The sequence below is a fragment of the Solanum stenotomum genome, chromosome 6 (assembly GCF_019186545.1).
Source record: "Solanum stenotomum isolate F172 chromosome 6, ASM1918654v1, whole genome shotgun sequence".
Classification (NCBI taxonomy): Eukaryota; Viridiplantae; Streptophyta; class Magnoliopsida; order Solanales; family Solanaceae; genus Solanum; species Solanum stenotomum.
The window spans coordinates 57,610,260-57,632,708 of NC_064287.1; the positions used below are offsets into that span (position 1 = coordinate 57,610,260).

The window sequence follows — 22,449 nt, forward strand, 5'->3', positions numbered from 1 at the left end:
AAATGCTATAAACATAATTTGATTTAATACACCCTATAGCAAACTGTTGTTATTTCGCCTCTTTCCTGGTGAATCTCTCTCGCCACTCTTGTTCTCTCCTTCGCCTCTCTCGCTTTTTATAACAACGCAAATGTATAAAATACGTTTGTGTTTGTATAAAGTGAGAGAAAATTGTATATATACATATATTTTCATTCCCCTCTCTCCCCTCTCCCAGATCTCGCTCGCCAGTCTCTCCCTCGCCTCTTTCGCTTATACAAACATAAATGTATAAATTGCGTTTCTATTTGTATAAAGCGAGAGAAAATTGTATATACACATGCAAATACATATATCTCCGTCCTATACACTCATAATTATACAATACAAATATTCCCCTGCCCAGTTCTCTTTTGTCTTTTTGTCTTGCTCTCTTTCTCACTTTCTACAAATACAGATTATACAATTGATCTTTCGTATATGTATACCGAAACAAAAACATATTTTATACAACTGCTTTCTTTTGTATAAGTATAGCGAAATATATACATATTTATGTTTGCTATGAAACACAATTATGCAAACTATAACTATAACATACAAATATAATTTTTGTATTTGCTATATGTGAAAGTTGCTCTTAATTAATTGGTGCTAAAGATGGTTTTGGGTGTAGTGGTCTTCCCTTTTGCCTTGAGTATCCACTAAAAATGTTGTTCTCAATCTCCTCCCATGTCATCTTTTCTCTACATCCAAGCTAATATTCTACTCCACTATTGCTTTCAACATTAACTCGCTATGCTTGGCGTTGTCCCGTGCTATGCTTGTTGGTCGAGATTCAAAATACCCTTCTTCTCCTCTCTTTAAACTGAGAAAGAAGAAAGAAAAACCGAGTCTTGCAGATCTGCTACTTCAGATTCATCGAGTTGGTTGTTGCTTAATTCCTTCTCCTAGTTTTGTGTGTCTTTTTTGGAGATCTCAATGTTTTTCAGATTCTGCTATCATCTTCAGATATCATTAGCTAACTTGTCTTGCAAGGTTTAGTGTTTCGACCCTAAAAGCGTAGAACATACTTATTTGATGAGCTTCACAGCAAAGAGTAGAGGTGAATGGTTTGAAAGTAGATGCTAGTGGTTCAAATCATGTATTAAGCCAACCCATTCTTTGTTTCTTTTTATCAGTAAAGAGGTGCCTTTTGCTCTTTTCCAATATAACATAAATTTCACATTATCCCAAAGAAAAATACAGAGCATCACTTAACTGAAAATATATAAATCTAAGACGAAATCCCAGTTGAGATTCATTTCGCACACGTTTAGTTCCGTATAAAATGAAAAATGCATCAGGTAGTTGCAAATTTGTATGGAATGAATGCTGGTTATCTTCTCCACTTGTTACTAGCACTAAGTTCTACTCGTATATATATATATATATATATATATATGTGATTTTTTGGTTCAATGAGCTGAACCTTAATATGTTTTATGAGGTAATGCTTTGAAAAGGACAATAATATTGTATAAATTTTCTTTTGTATGGATATGAAATCCTGTTAAACCTAAAAATAAGGAACCATTCTGTTTAAGAAAAACAATGCTAGTAAGTTTGATGTATTTTCTTGCTTTTTCGATGATACTAAGTTTTATCGAGACTTTGAAGTTGAGCATAAGTTGGTACTCATGTTGATATTGAGCAAATTTGGTTCATAATCGATGTTTACTGCAGGTTTTGAAAACCTCTTCATTCTTAGCTTTGAACGCCTCCTGATTTTTGTTCTATGTAGAAGGTAGGCATTCTATTCAACCAAACACCAACAAAAAAGAAAAGTAATTATTGTCATTCCAAACCATCAATAACAAAAAATCGATAGGCAGATTCAAGTATCTAAGCTTCTCTACCATACCATAATCAGAGTGAACCCTAGAAATCACAAGAAGAGAGATTTGGTTGAGAGAGAGAGATCGCCAGCAGAGAGCATCTAAGACTATGTTTAATAAGTGATTTTAGTATATAAATTGGTGCAGTTAGTTAATTGCCACTATTCTGTTGTGGTGATTATTGTTAAAAATTTTAAAAATGTTGAGCGGAGGTGCAAGGCTCAAATGACTTGAATTGACAATCTCAATTAAAATAGATATCCAATTGTTGGGATTAGATCCTGTCCAGTAGGCATCCCCTCCAGTTTGTCCAGTGGGCCTTTAAAATGCTTACACGTGTACAATTAAATGTCCAGTGGGCCTTTAGATGCAGGAATCATCTTCCCTATTCTAACAGTACTTGAATTAGTCCAATCATTGTAGTACCAAAGAATGGAGGCCGATGACTCTGGTTAAAAAATGAGAATAATGAGTTGNTTGTTGGGATTGGATCCTGTCCAATAGGCATCCCCTCCAGTTTGTCTAGTGGGCCTTTAAAATGCTTACACGTGTACAGTTAAATGTTGAATAGACTGGATTAATTTTATTAACTAAAACCTTCTAACCACAGTTAATAACCTCTTTCTCCCTTCATCTCTCATGGTGTCAAAGGTAAATGCTTTCTCCGTGAGGCAAAAACTCATTTTGTTGGTGTAACCAAATCTCTTGAGAAGAAGTAACACAAAAAGCAATGGATATTTTTTGTTATGAAATTTCAGGAATTTGAGTGGCATAGACTTAAATTAACACCAGTGGACTGCTGCAGCCGAGCAGAGCAAAGCCGTTCTCCTCCAGCACCATATGTTTCTCTCAATCTCCACATTTTCTATCTAATTTTTAGTTAATCGACTAACATCGCCGTCGACCATCAAACCACCTTCTCCACCTAAAGAATCCACTTTCAATTTGCTTTATTCTTGAAATCCGTTCTTCCATTCACTGAGCAGTTAATGGGTCAATCCAAATAGGCCGACTAAGTTTCCAATTTTCCTTAATATTGAACAATTTGATGATTTCAACAGTCATTATAAGTGTGCAGCTTGAGGTTTTTGTAAATTAGCGAATCTTTAATTTGGTATGGGGTTTTATATGTGCAATTATATTTCAAATTTTAAGAAAAAGTGAGGATTTATTGATCTAACAACTTTGAGATTCAAGACTTCGGCAATTGGAATCGGGCTCATCGGAGCTGCCATACATGCTTGTTCTTTGGTGTATGCAGAGGTTATTAACTGTGGTTAGAATGTTTTAGTTAATAAAATTAATCCAGTCCATTCAACATTTAACTGTACACGTATAAGCATTTTAAAGTCCCACTGGACAAACTGGAGGGGATGCCTATTGGACAGGATTCAATCCCTCAATTGTTGGAACATGAATATGAGAAGATATTCTAGGAATCGATCCTGCTGGAGGAAACTAGCTAGTAAACTAGTGGTACAACCACAGCACAATCATAATGAAAAGTTGGAAGAAATAGTGCAAAAGAAAGTGCTCAAGCTTTTAGATGCATGACTCATCTTCCCTATTCTAACAGTACTTGAATTAGTCCAATCATTGTAGTACCAAAGAATGGAGGCCGATGACTCTGGTGAAAAACGAGAATAATGAGTTGATCCCGACAAGAACAATATTAATATTATTAAGATGGGAAAACAATGTAGTGCACATAACACTAGAAAACTGGATAGTATAGAGCACAATAGATTCTGGGACTCATCCGAAGGACTTCATTATACAGTTGACAGATCATTTTGCAACTCAATTATTTGTTACCTCTATACCTTTAAGCAAAAAAATGCAGAATTTAACAGAATGAGACACTTAAGCAAACAATTTTGATGTGAAAGTAGCTAAACTAGGAATATAATTTTATTGCACAATTAAAACATATATATAAGAAACAGATGGGCTAAATGTGACGACGTGATTAGGCTAGATTATTTAAGCAGGTTCAAGGCTTTAAAGATGCTTCTAATAGAAGGGCAATATCCCAGAAAATGGACGAGAAAATTAGATGTACCTGCTGAAGGATTTCCTCCGAGTTTTTAATCATCTCCTCATGCATATCCCAGGAGTCATTGCCATTTGGACTGGTCAGACAAAACTGTTCTACTTTCTCAAACTGGTGGACTCTAAAAATTCCAAGTGTGTCGCGGCCATGTGAACCAGCTTCCTTGCGGAAGCATGTAGAGTAGTATCCAGCATACCTGGTGGATGGCATAGATAAGTCCATAAAAGCCAACGACAATAGAGGCAATAAGGGACAAACTTAATACAACATTAAGATCATACGAAATACCAAACATATACACTATTGAATATCACATACTTCAACAATATACGTTTATTAGTTGGTCCTCTAATGGAACTCAAACCCAAACTGTTAGCATACCGGAACGTGGTATTCAATCCAATGTTTATGTCGGAACGTGGCAACCGATTCCATATTTATACCAGAGCGTGGCAACCGATCCCAGTTAGTTATACCGGAACGTGACAACCGATTCCAATTAGCTATGCCGGAACGTGACAACTGATCCATTCAACATACCACAATCACAATCACAAGTATATTCTCAATAATCATACAATCAAGAAGTGATTCATGACATATAGTTATTCGTTCGTACTCATACAATTAGTGTGATCAACAATGCAACATTCACATACATACATGCATTATAATGAAGCAAGAACAAGCATATATCACACACTCATGAAATCACAACCATCACCTACCTAGAATCCAAGCTTTTGAATCCCTTAAGGCACTTGAATCTTCTCTTTCTGGATTCTTTCCGCTTGTTCTTGGTCTACAAACGATTAATATACGCAAGGATCAACAATCAAAGGTCCAATTATCCAGATTATAGCAACCCCAATAACCATACATCAAACCATTGATCCCCCATACCCAGGTTAGGGCTTTTTCCACCATAATTCTCAAATCAAAACCCTTCTCCATCGATAATAACCTAAGAAAATAGGTTCTATGGATCGAAAAACGAATTAGGGAAGTTAAAATCTTACCTTTAGCCTCAAGAATAATGAAAAACTGTCAAGAACTTGTCTGGGGTCGTCTCCTAGATCTCAAAGTAGAAAAGTGCAGAATAAAGACGTTTTGGGGTTTTATTTCTGACTTAAGTCGTGTCGAACCCGCCACAACAGTCCTCACCCCTCCACAGCGGCCTCGCCCTGGCGGTAGAAATTCCGTCCCAGCGGTTTGCACGAAACAATAAACTATTTTAATTATTCCCAAAACCCCCATTTCACAACACACCTTCAATCAACGACACTCAGAAAATATTGTTCACGCCAAGATCAATTTCGGGAGTTCTACTCGCCCGAATTCAATTCCGCAAAGTCGTATGGGTTCCTTAACCACTTGGCTATCTACTCACGTGAGTAAAATAATAATTAAATCTCTCATTCATCACCAGATTTCCCTAGTCCTCACTGACTTAGATTTCGTCCAAATCTGGACTAGGTTAGGAATTCCCAAGTTACTACCAAAAAGTTTTCTTGCCCCAATTCTTTCTCCATTGGCTTTTTCCTAACGGCGAAATCAAGTCGTTACATAGCCTCAATCTTATAAACCTTCCTTGCACTTCATGTGTTTGATGTTTTCCACGTGATGAAGCATTTTTAAAGTGAATGAGTATAATCATTAAGAATCAATAAAGAAAATAGATCGTGAATAAATATGTAGAGTCTAGTAAAGAATACCCGATAAGATTATGACATATTTATAATTCTTTAACCTTCAATGGTTTTGGTGCTCGTATTCTTTACCATCACCATTACTATTACTAGCATCTAAGACCAACTATTATCATCACCATGGTTATAAATTATCTTTATCATTACTAGCGAACATAAATATTTTATACTTTATCAAATAATAATTTAATTTTATTAAATTCATATTTTCTAATATTTAATTACTTTTTACCCGAGAAATATATATATTTATTATGTTTACAAATAAAAAAATTATACACATTCAGATGTTGGAAAACAAATAGTCTTAATCATCTAGTGTTTAGATCTAGAGAAAATATCTTAATATTCAGATGTGCATTAAGATTCGGACGTTTTAATCTTTATGAAAACATATGAGGTCTAAGTCTTTAAAAAGGGGTAAAAATGTCGAGCAATTTTCTATGGACATTTTCGTCTTTCAGTTTTTTATTTAATACTTTCCCACTTTGAACATTTACTATATGATAAGCTTTTTATTTAATATTCAATTAATTAGATATTTTATAATTTTTTATTGAGTGGAGGGGTAAAATGGTAGTCCAACTTTAAAGGTTGGAGCTTCTCACTTTTAATAATTTAAATATAAATTAAATGATGATATGATATATAATATATGATTAATATATTTTTTATTGAGTGGAGGGGTAAAATGGTAGTCCAACTTTAAAGGTTGGAGCTTCTCACTTTTAATAATATAAATATAAATATAAATGATGATATGATATATAATATATGATTAATATATATATATTTTTAAATTAGGTCACAGATTTATTAGTAAAAGAAGAGAATTACAAATGTGTGTTAGTGGGTTAGCCCAAAATGCTCAGCCCATTAACTTAAATAACTAAGCAAATCAGACAAAATTAATTAACAGAGAAAAACATGAATGAATTAGGAAAGTGAAGAGACAAGGGGTTCAAGAACAGTCAACTCTGGCGAGCTCTTTTCGGCGAAGGTCTGTCTTTCGCTATGGTTTCATATATGATTAGTAATATATATGATATGATGATGATATATACATTGATTATCAATCATAACTTTTCAAATTCTTCCGTTATGAGAATTAAGATTATAATTAAAAACAATATCAATATACTCATTTATCAAGAAAGTAATAATTTAATTATTAAAAGACTTAAAGATTTAAATTCTACTATTATGTAATTAAAATATTTATGTTTAATTAAATAATTAATTAAATTTTAATTTAATAAAAAAATAAAATAGTAATTCAACTTTTTTACTTTGGAATTAAAAATACAAATGGAAATCCAATTTAGAAATAAATAAGGGAACCAAATCAGTTTATTTTTTTGTTTGTTCTTATAAAAAGACAAGGGTTGCGTAGTATTTGGTAAAAAGCAAAAAGCATATACTCTAAGGCAGGATGGCGGAATTGAAATTGGAATCGGAATTGGGGACGATGATGGGTCTAGGGCTAAATTTTGGTGGTGATGTGAAAAGGGATGCGAGTGGGAAAATAATGGGATGTTTTTGTGCTTTTGATGTAGAGCCATCGCCACAAGGTTGCGAGTTATGCAATAGGCCCCCTCTCCATCCCGACGACGAGGAGAACCTTCACCTTGGCTATGAAATTGGTACTTTGAAGGAGCACCGTCCGTATATCGATGAAATTCGCATCAAATACTATCAACAAATCCATGAATCCTATGTTTGTTTCCTTTTCCCTTTTCAATTTATGCTGCTTTCATTCATATTGCTTCCTATATTTGAAATAGGCAAAATGAAAAAAATGGGGGGTTTTAGGTCTGATTTCGCTGGTGGGTTTGGGGTTATTTGGTGTTTCACCGGAAATGGAGTGTTGTTGGTTGTTTTCAGGCGGGTTTTAGGTGGTGTTCTGGTCGGAGAAAGAAGCCGTTAGTTTGGCTCGCGAGTTCGGAGTTTGGTTTGCTGTTCGTGGGTGGAGCAATGGTGGTGAACTAGTCGAGCAACAGTTCATTGGAGTGAGAAGCTCCTCCATGAGAAAAATAATGCTAGTTGTAAATCACAATGGGAGGAAGCATTTTTTTTTTGCTAGAAAGTCTTAAATTGTTGTTGTTTTGTTGTTGTTTTTTTTTTGCCAATTTGATTGCAGCCCTCTTTTTGTTTTGTTTGTATTCAATCGTTTTCGTCGGATTCTAGTTTTAGGTTAACAGTTATAATTAATTCAAACTTTTGAATGTTCTTATTTGTTGAATTTCATTTTATTGAGTGTTCCTCTTGCAGACACGTCTATTATAATTCTCGTGTATCTTATGTCCATCCATTGGAATTCTCTTTGATATTGTTTCTTCCAGTTTTGATATTGTGTTGTCTCTGCTTGCTTGTTTGAATTGACAGGGTTTCGACTTTTATGATTTTCCCGGTGGGGAAGTTCAAATAGAACCAATTTTGAATGTCAAGGATGACGTTGACTTTGGGATAATGATGAAACTAGCTAACCGTGCCATTCAAGAATACAATGAGAAAGAGCACAATGTATGTATGCCCCCTTTCCAGCTTTACATTTTGTGATATTTTAACTCTCCCTCACTCCTACTATCCCTCCTTGCAGGTTTTCAAATATAAGGTTTTGAAGATTGAGAAAGCGAATTGTATGATAGGAGGATACGAACAGTATTTCATGACGGTTAAAGTCTTAAACCTCACCATTGGTACTTCTATTGAAACCTTTCACATCAATGTTGCTAGAAGAATCCCTGACCGTTTTGAAGAAGTCCTTTCATGCAATCCAAAAGGAATGGTAAAGCACTGAATGATGGTCACATGCTGCTCTGTTTTTTTTCTTGCAAGAAACACACTTGTGCTGAATAACTAATTTAACTGTGTTTTGTTTCTCCCGAACTAATTTGCAGGTGCCGGAGTTTAGCATATTTGGCAAGAAGAAACGTTGAATGGAAAGAGGAGTGTCGCGAGAGGATAGGAATGGGCACCTGAGCTTTAGTTTGAACTCTGTTCAAGATTTCAGCATATCTTACTTTTGATATATGAACTGAACTGTATTAGTGTTGTGACACCATGTGGATGGTTATTCTTCTTCCAAGTTTTACTACTGTTTGAGAACATTTCAGTTTATGTAGTTGCAAGTGATGTGGATGGTACTATATTGTCGAATTGAATGCTATAATAGTTGGTTGATTACGTTTTGATATTGTGTGTGAAACATTCTCTATTGTGTGTGAAATTGTCTCTTGATGTAAGGAAGAAGGCAATGATGGTGGAATTTACTTTCCATTCACAACTCTATATGTAATGTGATTGCTTTCTTCCAAGTTTTCTACTGTTTGAGAACATTTCAGTTTTTGTAGATGAAAGTGATGTGGATGGTATGTGTATTGTTGAATCGAATGCTATAATAGTTGGTTGATTATGTTTTATCACTTTTGCAAGTATTTGTGGTTGACCTTATTATAAGCTGTGCTCTGGATTCGGAAGCCAAGTATTACTGGTTGGGCAGATGACAGATCTGTGTTGAAGTCCAACCAAACTAGTAGACCTCTTACCAGCAGCACGGAAAGAGGAGTGCTCTTAGTTCATGTTCCAGATTACAAATCCTAGAAGAAAATGCCATTAAGACCCCCTCAGTAGTGCGAGAGAGTGCATCAGCAGCCTGGTTCAATTTGCCCGGGAGATACATGATCTGAAAATCGTAGCCAACAGGCTTACTATGCCATTTTTGCTGCTCCGGCGTTGAATAGCCTGATTGGTTAAGTTCTTCAGGGATTGCTAGTCAGTATAGATAGTAAACTTACGCCCCAATTGATATTGACGCCACTTACTCACTGCTTGAGTGATGGTGAACATCTCTCTACGATAGTTGGAGGCTCCCTGCATCCGAGTACTTTAATTTTGGCTGAAATAGGCTACTACATGCCCTATTTGGGACAACACGGCTCCTATGCCTCGACCAGAGGCATCAGTTTCAAGCTGAAATTCTTGAGAGAAATTCGGCAATGCCAAGTACCTCATAGAACTAAGCTTATCTTTCAATGTCTCGAATACAATGAGGGCTGTAACATCCCATACAAACGCATATTTTCGTAGAAAATCTGTGAGAGGCCCTGCTATTGCTGCATAATGGTGGATAAAGCGATGATAATAGCCTGCCAGGCCAAGAAAACTGTGTATTTCCTTTATATTCTTAGGCGGAGGCCACTGCTGGATGGCCTTAATTTTACTTGGATCGATATCACATGCCCAAGATACTCTTCCCGAATAGGCATTTGGCTCTCTTTGCTACAAGTTGGTGTTGGCGCTTAATGTGATCTGTCCAGTTTAAGCAATTTTTTGGATAGTGCAAGAATGTTTTTTGTTCACTTATATAACACAAGGATGTACCTTAAGTTTAAGTCATAGTTCATGGATGATTTTAGCCAAAAACTCATATTTGACACATCAAATTATTACTAGATAAAAATAAATAGATACATGAAATTTATCATAGATCATCTATATCTATATCTATATCTATATCTATCTATCTATATTACCTTAAAAGCATGAACTCCTAACTTGAACTCATAACCTCAGAAAAGAAGAGAATAAAAAGTATCACGAAGGTCCGAGCTCGTAACCTACAAAAAGGTAGAAGCAAGGGGTGAGTACCAAACCACACGGTACTCAGCAAGTAAACTTCTAAACACAAGCTAAGGGAATAGAATACGGATACTCCTTACCATCCCAACCAAACCTCCACAACTACAACCTGCATAAAACTAGTCCAACCTAACAGTTTACAATTTACATAGCACACAGCTCAACAACGACACTCTAACAATTTCATATCCTCAACAACAAGTTCAATACTCATCAATCACAAGTTCCACAGAAAGGCACTCACAAAATCAACAACACACAATCAAATTCATCAATGATAAAAATGTGCAAGGCAATGAAATGTAATGTCAAGTATAGTGATGCATGTCTGACCTAATGATACACACCCGTTGTCTCTCAGTCCGGGACCCATGAAGAACATATTTCCCAACTCATTTTATATAATGTATAGAAATACTTAAATTGTAGTAAAATTAAGTGGATTTTTGGTTATGATATAAAAAAAATACTTTATTTGAAATTTTTGAAATTGGAGTTGGAGTTGGATTTTCTTTTACCATACTCTTTGCAAACAATATTTAGAATTTGAATATATTTGGTATGAACATGATTTAAACACTCAATTTCTAAAAACTAGAAAAATCTTTCAACTTGACCAACTTAATCATGTGTACATATATTCATTCGACTTGACACTTTTTTTTGTTGGTGTTGTGAGTTTCTTTTTAAAAAAGTAGACATTGGATGAATTTTGCAATTTTTTGGATAGTGTAAGGATGTTTTTTATCCACTAATATAACATAAGGATATACTTTAGGTTTAAGTCATAGTTCAAGGATGATTTTAGCCAAAAACTCATATTTGATACATCAAATTATTACTAGATACAAATAAATAGATACATGAAATTTTTGATAGATCATCTATATTCTATATCTATATCTATCTATCTATCTATCTATATTACCTTAAAAGCATGAACTCCTAACTTGAATGCTAAATTACTATAATATCCCTAACTTATGTTGTGACTTTTTCGATGAGTTGTGACTTTTCTGATAAGTTTAACTTTTTCCAAAGAGTTGTGATTTTTCACGAGTTGTGACTTTTTTCAAAGGTTTGTGATTTTTCGATGAGTTTTAAATTTTCAAATAGTTGTGACTTTTTCAATAAGTTGTGACTTTTCTAAAGGGTTATGACTTCTCGGAAAGGTCATGACTTTTCAAAGAACACACAAAAAACACTTTTTCATACCACCATTTGTTGATTATAAATAGAGGGACTTCCTCTCAATTTTTCAACCGCAATTTTTTTTAATCTTCTACTCTTCTTATTGCATTTTAAAATTTTGTGTGATTTATTATCGTTGAGTGAATTCGAAGCTTAGTGGAATATGATGTACCACTATTCAAATGAAGTAAATCGTTCTATCCTAAGAGGGTATATTCCATAACCTCGAGTATTTGAGGAAAATAATTTTAATGATAGAATAATATTTTTTTTTTTTGTAATATATACAACAGTATGTAATGTTTTAATATATGAAGTTAACATGATGTAGTCACTACAACATTTTAGGCCTACGGCCACACTAATTCTGGACAACGCTTTTAAAGTGTTGCCTAAAATACTTTTGGGGACGCTTTTAAAGCATAGCCCAAAGTTTTTAACTTTTAGCTTCAATAATATTAGCAACACTTGTAAAGTGTACTCTTTAATGGTATAAGCTACACTTTATAAGTGTTATTACAGTATGATATAATTGACAACAACTAATTACATATATGACCACACTTTTAAAGTGTCCTATTTTTATAATTGTAAAAACAACACATTACAAATGTGGCCCAAAAGTTTTCACTTGCATAAATATAACATTTGTCCATCTAGTTTTACAAACATGACCGATCTATATACTTTGGTTGTATGTGCTATGTATAGTACGTATATATTATATGTTTACACTAAAGTATACAAAGATAGTGTACATATTTTTTTTTATCTAGATGATTCAAAGGCATTAGACTGTAATCTTCTCAAATATTTATTCATATTTGTTATGTTCAAGCTAAATTATTAGTTATTTGAGAACTTCAAACTAGATTTGTCCTCGAAAAATGATAGAACAACAAACATCTTTAAATATCTAACTCATTTGATTTATCAAAATTTACTAACCTAATTAATTTAGATTCACAATATATATGATTCATTTAAGAAAAAAAAGCATTCTTTTATTTTTAAAGCTCAAACACTCGACCTTTAATAAGAAAAAAAAAGAAATCACCTATTCCGATATTACTTTGAATTTTGATGGTCATACATCTTCTATCGGATGCACATATTTTTTCAAATCTTAGGCACCAAATAGTCTCATTAGAATTATTTTGAATCTTTACGTCAAAATACAAAGTTACATCTTGAACAATAAATAGTAGTCTTCAAATAATTTTTATATCACATCACTCTCTTCATGCCACAGTTATAAGAAGTTGTTGAGAAATGAAATGAACAAAAAGAGTATGTTGTACAAGTATAAAATATTTCTAAAGAATGCAAAGAATTTATAAGACATAATACATAAACAAATATTTGAATTTCATTTTAGCTAACAAGTAAATACTTCAATATTCAATATATATATCGAAATACCTCAACTTATAATATACCCCAAAGTTTAAACAATATAAAGCATACGCTCCTGTTACTGGACAATAATGCTAATTTCTCATATCCACCCTTTATTGAAAGATTTTTTTTTACTTGTTTATTCATATTAAAAATAAATCAGGCCAAAGAATGTATTGTTTATTCATATAAAAAATAAAACACCAATCTAAAATCTTTCTTTTGTTGTTTATATACTTGGGGAAATTAGAGAGAATAACCATTCGATCATCTTACATTTTTACTACTCAACGGAGAGATTCATCGGAACCCTAGACCGAATCAGTGAGTTTCCGGATTCACTACTTGTCTCAAAACGGTGACAGTATCTCTAGACTACAGTTGATAACTTATATTTCTGTTTTTCATATGATTTGAGCCTAAAAAGCTTCATTTTTTTTCTTTATGAACTATGCATTTGCTAATTGCACTTCGTGGAAAATCAAATAATTCTAGCTTTTTGATTTATCTAAGATATGATGTCGAAATCCGTCGATGGTTTAGTATGTGTGGATAACAAAGTGGAAGATGTTACATGTATTTAAGTAGTGATAACAGTCATAAATTGCCTCAATGTCTATGCAGCTCTTCATTGATAAATTTGAGTTTGTGTGTTGTGAATTGGATGAAAAACTTGATATTGAGTGGAAGTCTGTGACTTTTTTCTCCATAGCGTTAGATGATCAACTGTTATGAACAAACTGTCAGGTTGTATTGCTTGGGACACTTTGGAACTGTTTTGGTTTAATGGTTTCCATAGGCTGTATTGAAATATGATAAGGAGATATCGAGAGAGGAAGGAAGGAGGATATTGATTATGTTTTATGTATCAGTAGGAAAGCAGANTGGGGAAGGGGTTGGGGTTAGGGTGGGTAGAGGTGGAGAAGACGCTGGGTGGGTGAGGGAAGAGTGGAGAAAACGCAAGGGTCGAGGTGGGTGGGGTGGAGAAGATGATCTAGGTGGGGTTGGGTTATTTTATTTTTAAAGTCTTTTGGGCAAAAATTTCACGTGTCATTCACTCATTGGTCACTTCTTTTTTGTACTAAAAAATCATTATTTGAGAATTATTTTTTATATATATGTCACGTGTCTTTATTTAATTCGTCATTTTAACACATCATCGGTGAGTGTATTACAAACACTTTATATATTGGGCTGATAATTAAAAAAGTGTCAAAATGTCACAATGAACCATGACATGAAGTGTCTAAAATGAATAAAGCTTAGTTAAGGTGTCTAAGTGAAAGTTGGTGCCAACTTTAAGGGACTACCGATGGGTTCAGCCTTCTTTTTATTATGTAATACCTATTTTCCCCCTCGCAAAATAATTATTTTTATCGTATTGTAAAAAGAAGAAAAAGGAAATATTAAGGTGTAAACTGTGGAAAATTAAGAGAATAGGGTGAAAGGTAAAAATGAAACATAAATTAGGGTGCAAAATGTAAAGAACCCAAAATACTCTTATCGTAAGAAAAAAAAGGGGGAAAATTGAAACCACCTGAAAACGGAGTGCCACCGGAAATCATAACTTCCGGCGATTTCAGCAACGTTTGCGGTTCAAGCAGTTTGAGAAATCAGTTGCCGGAGAACGAACGGAGAGATTCGTCGGAACCCTAGACCGAATCAGTGAGTTTTCGGATCCACTCTTTATTAATGATGATTCACTACTTGTCTCAAAACGGTGACAGTATCTCTAGACTACAGTTGATAACTTATATTTCTGTTTTTCATATGATTTGAGCCTAAAAAGCTTCATTTTTTTTCTTTATGAACTATGCATTTGCTAATTGCACGTCGTGGAAAATCAAATAATTCTAGCTTTTTGACTCATCTAAGATATGATGTCGAAATCCGTCGATTGTTTAGTATGTGTGGATAACAAAGTGGAAGATGTTACATGTATTTAAGTAGTGATAACAGTCATAAATTGCCTCAATGTCTATGCAGCTCTTCATTGATAAATTTGAGTTTGTGGGTTGTGAATTGGATGAAAAACTTGATATTGAGTGGAAGTCTGTGACTTTTTTCTCCATAGCGTTAGATGATCAACTGTTATGAACAAACTGTCAGGTTGTATTGCTTGGGACACTTTGGAACTGTTTTGGTTTAATGGTTTCCATAGGCTGTATTGAAATATGATAAGGAGATATCGAGAGAGGAAGGAAGGAGGATATTGATTATGTTTTATGTATCAGTAGGAAAGCAGAGAATGAATCTCATTAACCTGAATGAAAATGAATATAACAGTAGAAGCTTATATTCTAGCTACACTAACCGACTTACTTGCTATTATGCGTAACCAACTAATGCTCTTTAACTACTTTTTTTTTGAGAATGGTAACTTTTTCTTCTATTTATCCACAGGTATACTACATACTACATCAAAGTAGCCCCCTTCCAAAAGTATTACAAACTAGACTGACTCCTTGTGCTTTTTGTCACAAATNTGGATTGCTCATCTCCTTTGTGGATGTAGGTCGATTGACCGAACCACGTTAAATATATCTCTTTTGGTGTGTTTCTTGTTTGTCTTCTTACTCGTGGTCTTTCGAGATTTGCTTTGCTAGCTTCCACATTACACCTTCTTATTTAGGTCCTAACAAGTAGTATCAGAGTCATGGTTCAATTATGGAGCCATGTTAGAGATGAGTGTTCATCTTGGTGGATGTAGTTCTAGTCGCAACCTTTTTGACAGTAATGAAGATTTTGTTGGAGAAACTGTTTCAGAGAGGTTCTCTGTGTCGAGACGTAGATTTGATGGAGTAGATTATGGAGAAGAGATGCAAGATCCTAAAGATTATGTGAAGAAGGTGGACAAATTTATTTTGTCAGAAATTCAGGCCAAGGGGAAGATTTGTTGGGGTTTATTTGCCCTGATTTCTTACCATAAATAAATTTTCCTTTTAGGAAAATTTTTTAATATTTTGACTAGTCATTTTCTTGTAGGAAAGGTTTTAAGACTCTATAAATATATGTTTGTTCCTTCTAACTTAATCAGCATTCACAATGTAGTCCTAGGGTTTTGAGAGTTGCAATTATGAAGGAGAATTTTGTGTACCTCCTTGTATTTCGAGTGAATTGGTTGAGGTTGTTTCTCTCTATATTTTGTACTCTCATATTTATAGTGGATTGGTCATCTCTTTTGTGGACGTAGGTCGATTGATTGAACCACGTTAAACCTATCTCTTTTGGTGTGTTTCTCGTTTGTCTTCTTACTCGTGGTCTTTCGAGGTTTGTTTTGCTAGCTTCCACATTACACCTTCTTATTTAGGTCCTAACAACACTAATCGACTTACTTGCTAATACGCGTGACCAACTAATGCTCTTTAACTACTTTTTTTTTTAGAATGGTAACTTTTGCTTCTATTTATCCACAGGTATACTACATCAAAGTAGCCCCCTTCCAAAAGTATTACAAACTAGACTGACTCCTTGTGCTTTTTGTCACAAATAGTCTAAAACATCAAAAAGTTCTTTTGTCTGTACTAAGACTTTCTGTTTACACCAAAAATAATAAAGAGCTATATAATTCATCTTGAAATTTTGCAAATTATTCTTCTTGCCCTCAAAACATCTTTGATTCCTTTCTTTCCACACTGTCCACCATATCTCCATAGCATATTCTCTCCTGTCATAAACTTCCAAAGCCATTTTAACATTAGGCTTTTGTTTTGTTTCTTCATGTTTTTTATCTCAATAACAAACTAACCGAATAATTAGTTACAGGCTGAACTGATCAGGTGACTCTACTGTTCTCAATACTCCCCCTCAAACTAAGTGTAATGAACACATTCAGAACTCTTAGTTTGGACAACAATGATTCATGTTGAACTCTCCCCAATGCCTTGGTCAGTATATAAGCCACAAGAAATCCCTTTCTCAATTTTTCTAGCTTCTTCACCACTTTGGAGGGGATTGGAAATAATAACATAAATCGGTTGCCAATGAATCTTACACTGCATTTATCAAGATAAGTCTGCCCCCTTAGTGACAGTTATTGGAATTTCCACATAGCTAACTTTTTCCTGGGCTTTTCAATTCTCCCATCCCATATTTCAGGTCCTTGTGTTTGACTGTTTGTTACCTAAAGGCATGCCCAAATAACCTATAGGTATTTGATCTATTTTGCACCCTAAAGTATTGGCCAGCCCGTGCATCTGTGCAACTTCCTTGATAGGACATAAACTGCTTTGCTCTAGTTCACACACAAAGCAGTGACATATCACCCTGATGTAGATACTTTGTTCTGCTTTAGTTTCACAGAAGATCTCTGTATCATCTGCATAAGCAATTGGCAGATTTCCAAATTCTCACCTACTCTGTTGTTGAGTTTGAAGCCTTTCAACTACCTATAATGAATAGCAATTCTCATCATACTATTAAATCAAGTCGAGATTCGAAAGGACGACCTTTTAAATCAAAATTTCTAAAGAGGCAATATTAAATGTAAAGAAGCTAAAGGGCAAAAGTGTGAGGGACACCACACCTTGTAGGGCGGGGTGAACCCCGCGTTGTATAAGACGTTCTGTACTACACGCCTTGTAAGGTATATGGCAATGGAAAAATTCCCCTCACCCTTGTATTAATAGGCTGCAAGTTAGATGTGTAGATTTATAGGTAAGTTCAATTAGTTTCTTGATAGGTGGAATTCCTTTTTACTAAAAGACATCCTTACATTATGATTACAAATCAAACAATTTATTTATGTACTCCCTCCATTCATTTTTAGTTGTCACGTGCACCTTATAAGGTATTCCAGACCACACACCTTGCCATATACCTTACAAGGTGTGTGGTCCGGAATGCCTTATGAGGTATGGGGCCCAGCCCTCCTTACAAGGTGTGGTGATCCTCACGCCTTACAATAAAAGTTAATGTCTTCCATTAATATTTATTGTAAGGTATGGTGTCCCTCACGCGTTTACTCCTTTGGTTTCTTTTTATTTTCTGTTGCTCCTCTAGAAATTTCGATAAAAAAAAGTTGCTTTTTAGGCTCCAAACTCCTATTAAATCCTTACATGGTTATTATGAGCAGAAAAGGTGAGAGAGGATCCCTGTGCCTGAGACCCCTTTCAGAAAGAAAAAAAAAACTCACACATTCTCCATTCACCAAAATAGAGAACTTGATAGTTTTGATACAAAAACTTATTCATTTCAGCCACCTGTCTCCAGTGTTGTCAAAAGCGAAAAGCGCAAAAAAGCGCTAAAGCCTTGATAGAGCTTAAAGCGCAAAGCGCACTAAAAGCGTGGGCTTCACTAAAAAAAAGCGCACTATGAAGATTTTTTAATATATATATATATATACTATAGAACATAATAGACACAAAAATAGTAAATATATAGTGCTTATAATGAAGATTGGTTTATCAAAACATATGTTGCTTATATATTCTACTTCTTTCTAATCACTAGAATAATATTCTTCCATATCATCTTCCTCAATAGGGTGATTCTCATTGGTATCAGTATCACTAGATTTATAGCCTTCAATCTCTTCTTCCCCTGACTCATCTGAATCAACCTCATCTTCTATGTCAACACGTGGAGCTCGGGAACTTGAGGCATTAGTTGTAATAACTTCCGACTGTCTCTTTTGTCGCCTTGTGTATGCCAACACATCCTCACTGCCCGACGCTCTTGAAACATCACCCCAAGTTAAGTTGTCATCACCAAACACCAATTCATCTTCTGCTTCCATATTAATACCCATCTTCCCAACCAACCATTCATTACTATGATCAATGTTATCCAACGAGATTGGATCAATGACACTCCGCAAGTCATAACGAGCTTTTAAAGCACGATTATACTTAACAAACACTAGATCATTCAATCTTTGATGCTCCAATCTGTTTCTTTTTTTGGTATGGATCTGTTGCATTGGTTAGTGTTAGTAAATTAGTCTAATTGATTAACTATGTAAAGAAAAATTAATAAATATGATGTATACCACTACGAGCACTTAGTACTTACATGCTCAAACACATTCCAGTTACGCTCACATCCAGCAGAACTAGCTGTTAAACCCAAAATTCTAATGGCTAATTTTTGGAGATTGGGAGCTGAATTACCATATAAATTCCACCATTCAACTGTAAAAAGTGTTATGTAGACATCATTATGTATAAGTTATTACCTAAGTAAGAAGTATTAAGTAAACTTTTAAACATAAACTAAATAATTAATAATTTTTATGTTATGGTATTCACTTACCAGGAGATCTTTTCGTTCTAGCTCTTTTTGCAATAGGAAGGCCAAATTGTTGTTCAGCTCTTGTGTACAATGGTATCTCTGATATGATCTTGTCTTGTACTNAAACAAGGAAATTTCCCATTCATTTATTTGGGGTGTCCGGTGTTCTATGGAAGGAAGAGCAAGACACATTTCGAAGATTTGGTAAGAAAGGTGGCTAGAAGAGTTCTATCATGACAGACCAAGTTCCTCTCTTTTGGAGGTAAGTACACTGTCATAAATCATGTCCTCCAATCAATTCCTATATATCTACTGTCATCACTAAATCCCCCTAAAACAGTGATCGCACAAATACATCAAATATTTGCAAAATTATTTTGGTAACAAAGGAGGGTTAAAGGGTAAGCATTGGGTTGCTTGGGAGGAGATGTGGTACCCTAAAAGAGAAAAAGGGATCGGTTTCCAATCACTACATGATGTTTCGAAAGCGTTGTTTGCAAAATTGTGGTGGAATTTCAGAACATCGACTTCCTCATTATAGAGTAGATACATGGGCAATAAGTATTGCAAAAACTCCACCCCACAATTATCAGAACCGCTGGTGCATCTCATGTTTGGAGGAAAATGATTGTCACAAGAGAAGAGGTGGAGCATGAGATATGGTGGCAGCTTAAGTCTGGAAATTCGAGCTTCTGATTCGATAATTGGACAAAGCAAGGCGCACTATATTTCACAGAAGGGGAGATAGCAAGAGAAAGGGAAATTGAAGTGAAAGAATTTGTGGTAAATGGGGCGTGGAATGTAACTAAACTCCTAGAATACATATCACCTGAAATGACTGCTCATATTATTGACAACATAAAGCCAAGACAAGAAACAGAGGAAATTGATAGATCTTGGTGGATGGAAAATGCAAAAGGAACCTTCACCGTGAAATCTGCATATCACAGCTTGAGAAGTTGTAGAACAAAACCAGAATGGATGAACTATTTGTGGTTAAAAGGTCTTCCTTTTAAGATTTCATTCTTTCTTTGGAGGGTTTGAAGGAAAAGAATTGCCACCGATGACAATCTTAAAAGAATGAATATACAAATAGTCTCTAAATGTTATTGTTGTGAAAGGGAGAAATGGAGACAATGACACATTTGTTTCTAACAGCCCCCGTAGCTCAAAAACTATGAGGCCAGTTTGCTTCATGCGCATTTATTGATATTGATGGGCTCCAACTACAACATCTGATTATCAAATGGTGGGAATTGAGTGAGAATCCAAGGCTTCAACATATTTTAGCAGCTACCCTTGCTATTATCATGTTGGAGCTTTGGAAGAGGAGGAAATCAAGAAGACATGCGAAATAAATTTCATACAAGAAGATGTACTATCAATGTGAATTGATTGTTCATCATCTTATTAAAATGGAATTCCCCTGGATAAAAAAAATTCCTCATCATTGGCAAGATATGTTTGATATGATTAGGGATACTTGCCTACTCTTCACTACTTATTAGTAAGTTGGAATCGTCCAGAAGAAGGCTGGGTTAAATGTAACACCGATGGAGCCAGTAAAGGAAATTAAGGACTAAGTTCTTATGATTTTTGTATAAGAGATAGCTTGGGTGATTTGATATATGCAGAAGCACAAAGTATTGGACTAGCTACCAATAGGGAGGCAGAGACTATGGCAATATGGAAGGCAATGCAATATTGCTAGGGTCATAACATTTCTAATATTAAGTTAGAAGCTTATTATTACAAGGGAATCGAAAATTCCATGGGAGGTTGCAGAAAGAATAGAAGAGATCATTAAGCTAATGGGGCAGTTAAATGTACAGGTGTGTCATACGTTTAGAGAAGCAAACCAACTGGCGGACTACATCACTAACACAACGATCAATCAGGAAGGTAAACAACAGTTTCACTCCTTCAATCAATTAGCAAGCATGGGTAGGAAAGTTTTAAACATGGATAAAAGTGGAGTTCCTACCATCAGAATTAAAACAAGGAAGATAGTTAATAGGCAGTGACAAACATGAAAGACAATTACAGAAAAGCCACAGAGACTCACAAATACAAAAATGGACACAACAAAAAGTTAGGATTGTGGAACCAGATCTGCAACGTCAAACTTGCATTCAGCTGAGGATTCAAGAAGCAAGAGTTATGGGGCATCTGCCGCTAAATATGCAAGACAGAAGAGGATCATCAACAAGTAGAAAAGAGGAGCTAAAATGGAGTCAAGAAACTTACTGCTACCAAGGGCGGAGCTACAGCCATTGAAGGGTGATCAGCTAAGCACCCTTCGCCAGAAAATTTCACGATATAAAGAGGTCAAATTATGGATTTAAGGGATAAATAATTAATGTTGAACAACAATAACATAAACTCTTCCATGGCACAGTGGTAAAGCTTGTTCAGTTCCACCCTTTGTGCGCAGGTTTGAGTCCCACGGAGCGCACAACAATTTTGATTTTATTTTGATAGTTGAACACAACCTCACACACTATTATTAAAATTTTAGTTTTGATTTTATTTTGATAGTAGAACACAACCTCACACACCATTATTAAAATTTTAATATTATAGAGTAACATGTATGAATAAATTATTTTAATTTTGAATATTTAGAAATCATGTATTTCTAATTTTTATCTAAGATATAATGCACTTTCGAATGGTGAAAACAAAAAAGCCAACATTTTACATTAAAAATTGTGTTTATATATGTTAACAATTTTAAACCCAAAGCTAAAATCATACATGTGTTTTATCTTCTTCTTTTTTTTAAGAAAAAAAGTTTCTACTAGTGTGATTTATGTTTTGTAAAGTTAGACGCATTTGTTCTATCAATATTTCACTTTAAAAACAATAATCATATATTTTTATCATATAAAATCAATGCATCAAAAAGAAGAAGAAAACTCGATTGTTTATGTTTGATATTGACAAATGGAGATCGTTCATGGTAGAATCACTAGATTAAATAAATAACATTCAACTCACTTATTAAAAAAAAATCTTGAACACCCTTACTGAAATTTCTGGTTCCGCCACTGATTGCTACATGTTGAAGTTAATCCTATATCCGTTCACTTTTGGGCCAAATTGGGAGAAATAGTTTTATCTGGGATGCTGTTTGAACATTATTTCTCAATAAACGGACCATGAGTCCAAAAATTGATTTTTTTAAAAAATACTTGAAATTTTAGTAATTTTTCACATATAAATAACATTTTGATCCAATTGTATCAGGTCGTTCAAGAAAAATGGGATGATCGAATTAGAGGAACGTAACAAAGAACATGATTTAATCAAGGCAGGTTGTCTTAGTGGAATGGGGTAATTAGGAAAGGAAGTTGAAGTTGTGGCTATT

At 34.5% G+C, this 22,449-nt stretch overlaps 1 protein-coding gene and 1 long non-coding RNA gene across 2 annotated transcripts; one reads left to right on the forward strand and one right to left on the reverse strand.

Moving 5' to 3' along the window:
• The first annotated feature begins 7,025 nt into the window (after positions 1-7,025).
• LOC125867817 (uncharacterized) lies at positions 7,026-9,011 on the forward strand. Its single transcript, XM_049548394.1, has 4 exons — positions 7,026-7,335; positions 8,004-8,141; positions 8,218-8,406; positions 8,519-9,011. The coding sequence occupies exons 1-4, from the start codon at positions 7,051-7,053 to the stop codon at positions 8,555-8,557; spliced, it is 651 nt and encodes a 216-aa protein (XP_049404351.1). The 5' UTR covers positions 7,026-7,050; the 3' UTR covers positions 8,558-9,011.
• A 9,643-nt stretch (positions 9,012-18,654) lies between these two features.
• Positions 18,655-19,201, reverse strand: LOC125868230 (uncharacterized). Its single transcript, XR_007446721.1, has 3 exons — positions 19,101-19,201; positions 18,861-18,979; positions 18,655-18,759 (listed from the first exon to the last, which is right to left on the reverse strand). It is a non-coding gene; the product is annotated as an uncharacterized LOC125868230 (long non-coding RNA).
• Between the last annotated feature and the right edge of the window lie 3,248 nt (positions 19,202-22,449).

Excerpts from the sequence above, each read along its gene's own strand:
- LOC125867817 (XM_049548394.1), top strand. The coding sequence starts at position 7,051 with ATGGCGGAATTGAAATTGGAATCGGAATTGGGGACGATGATGGGTCTA. Across the intron at positions 7,336-8,003 it reads AACAAATCCATGAATCCTAT|GGTTTCGACTTTTATGATTT; the intron begins GTTTGTTTCCTT and ends TTGAATTGACAG. Across the intron at positions 8,407-8,518 it reads CATGCAATCCAAAAGGAATG|GTGCCGGAGTTTAGCATATT; the intron begins GTAAAGCACTGA and ends ACTAATTTGCAG.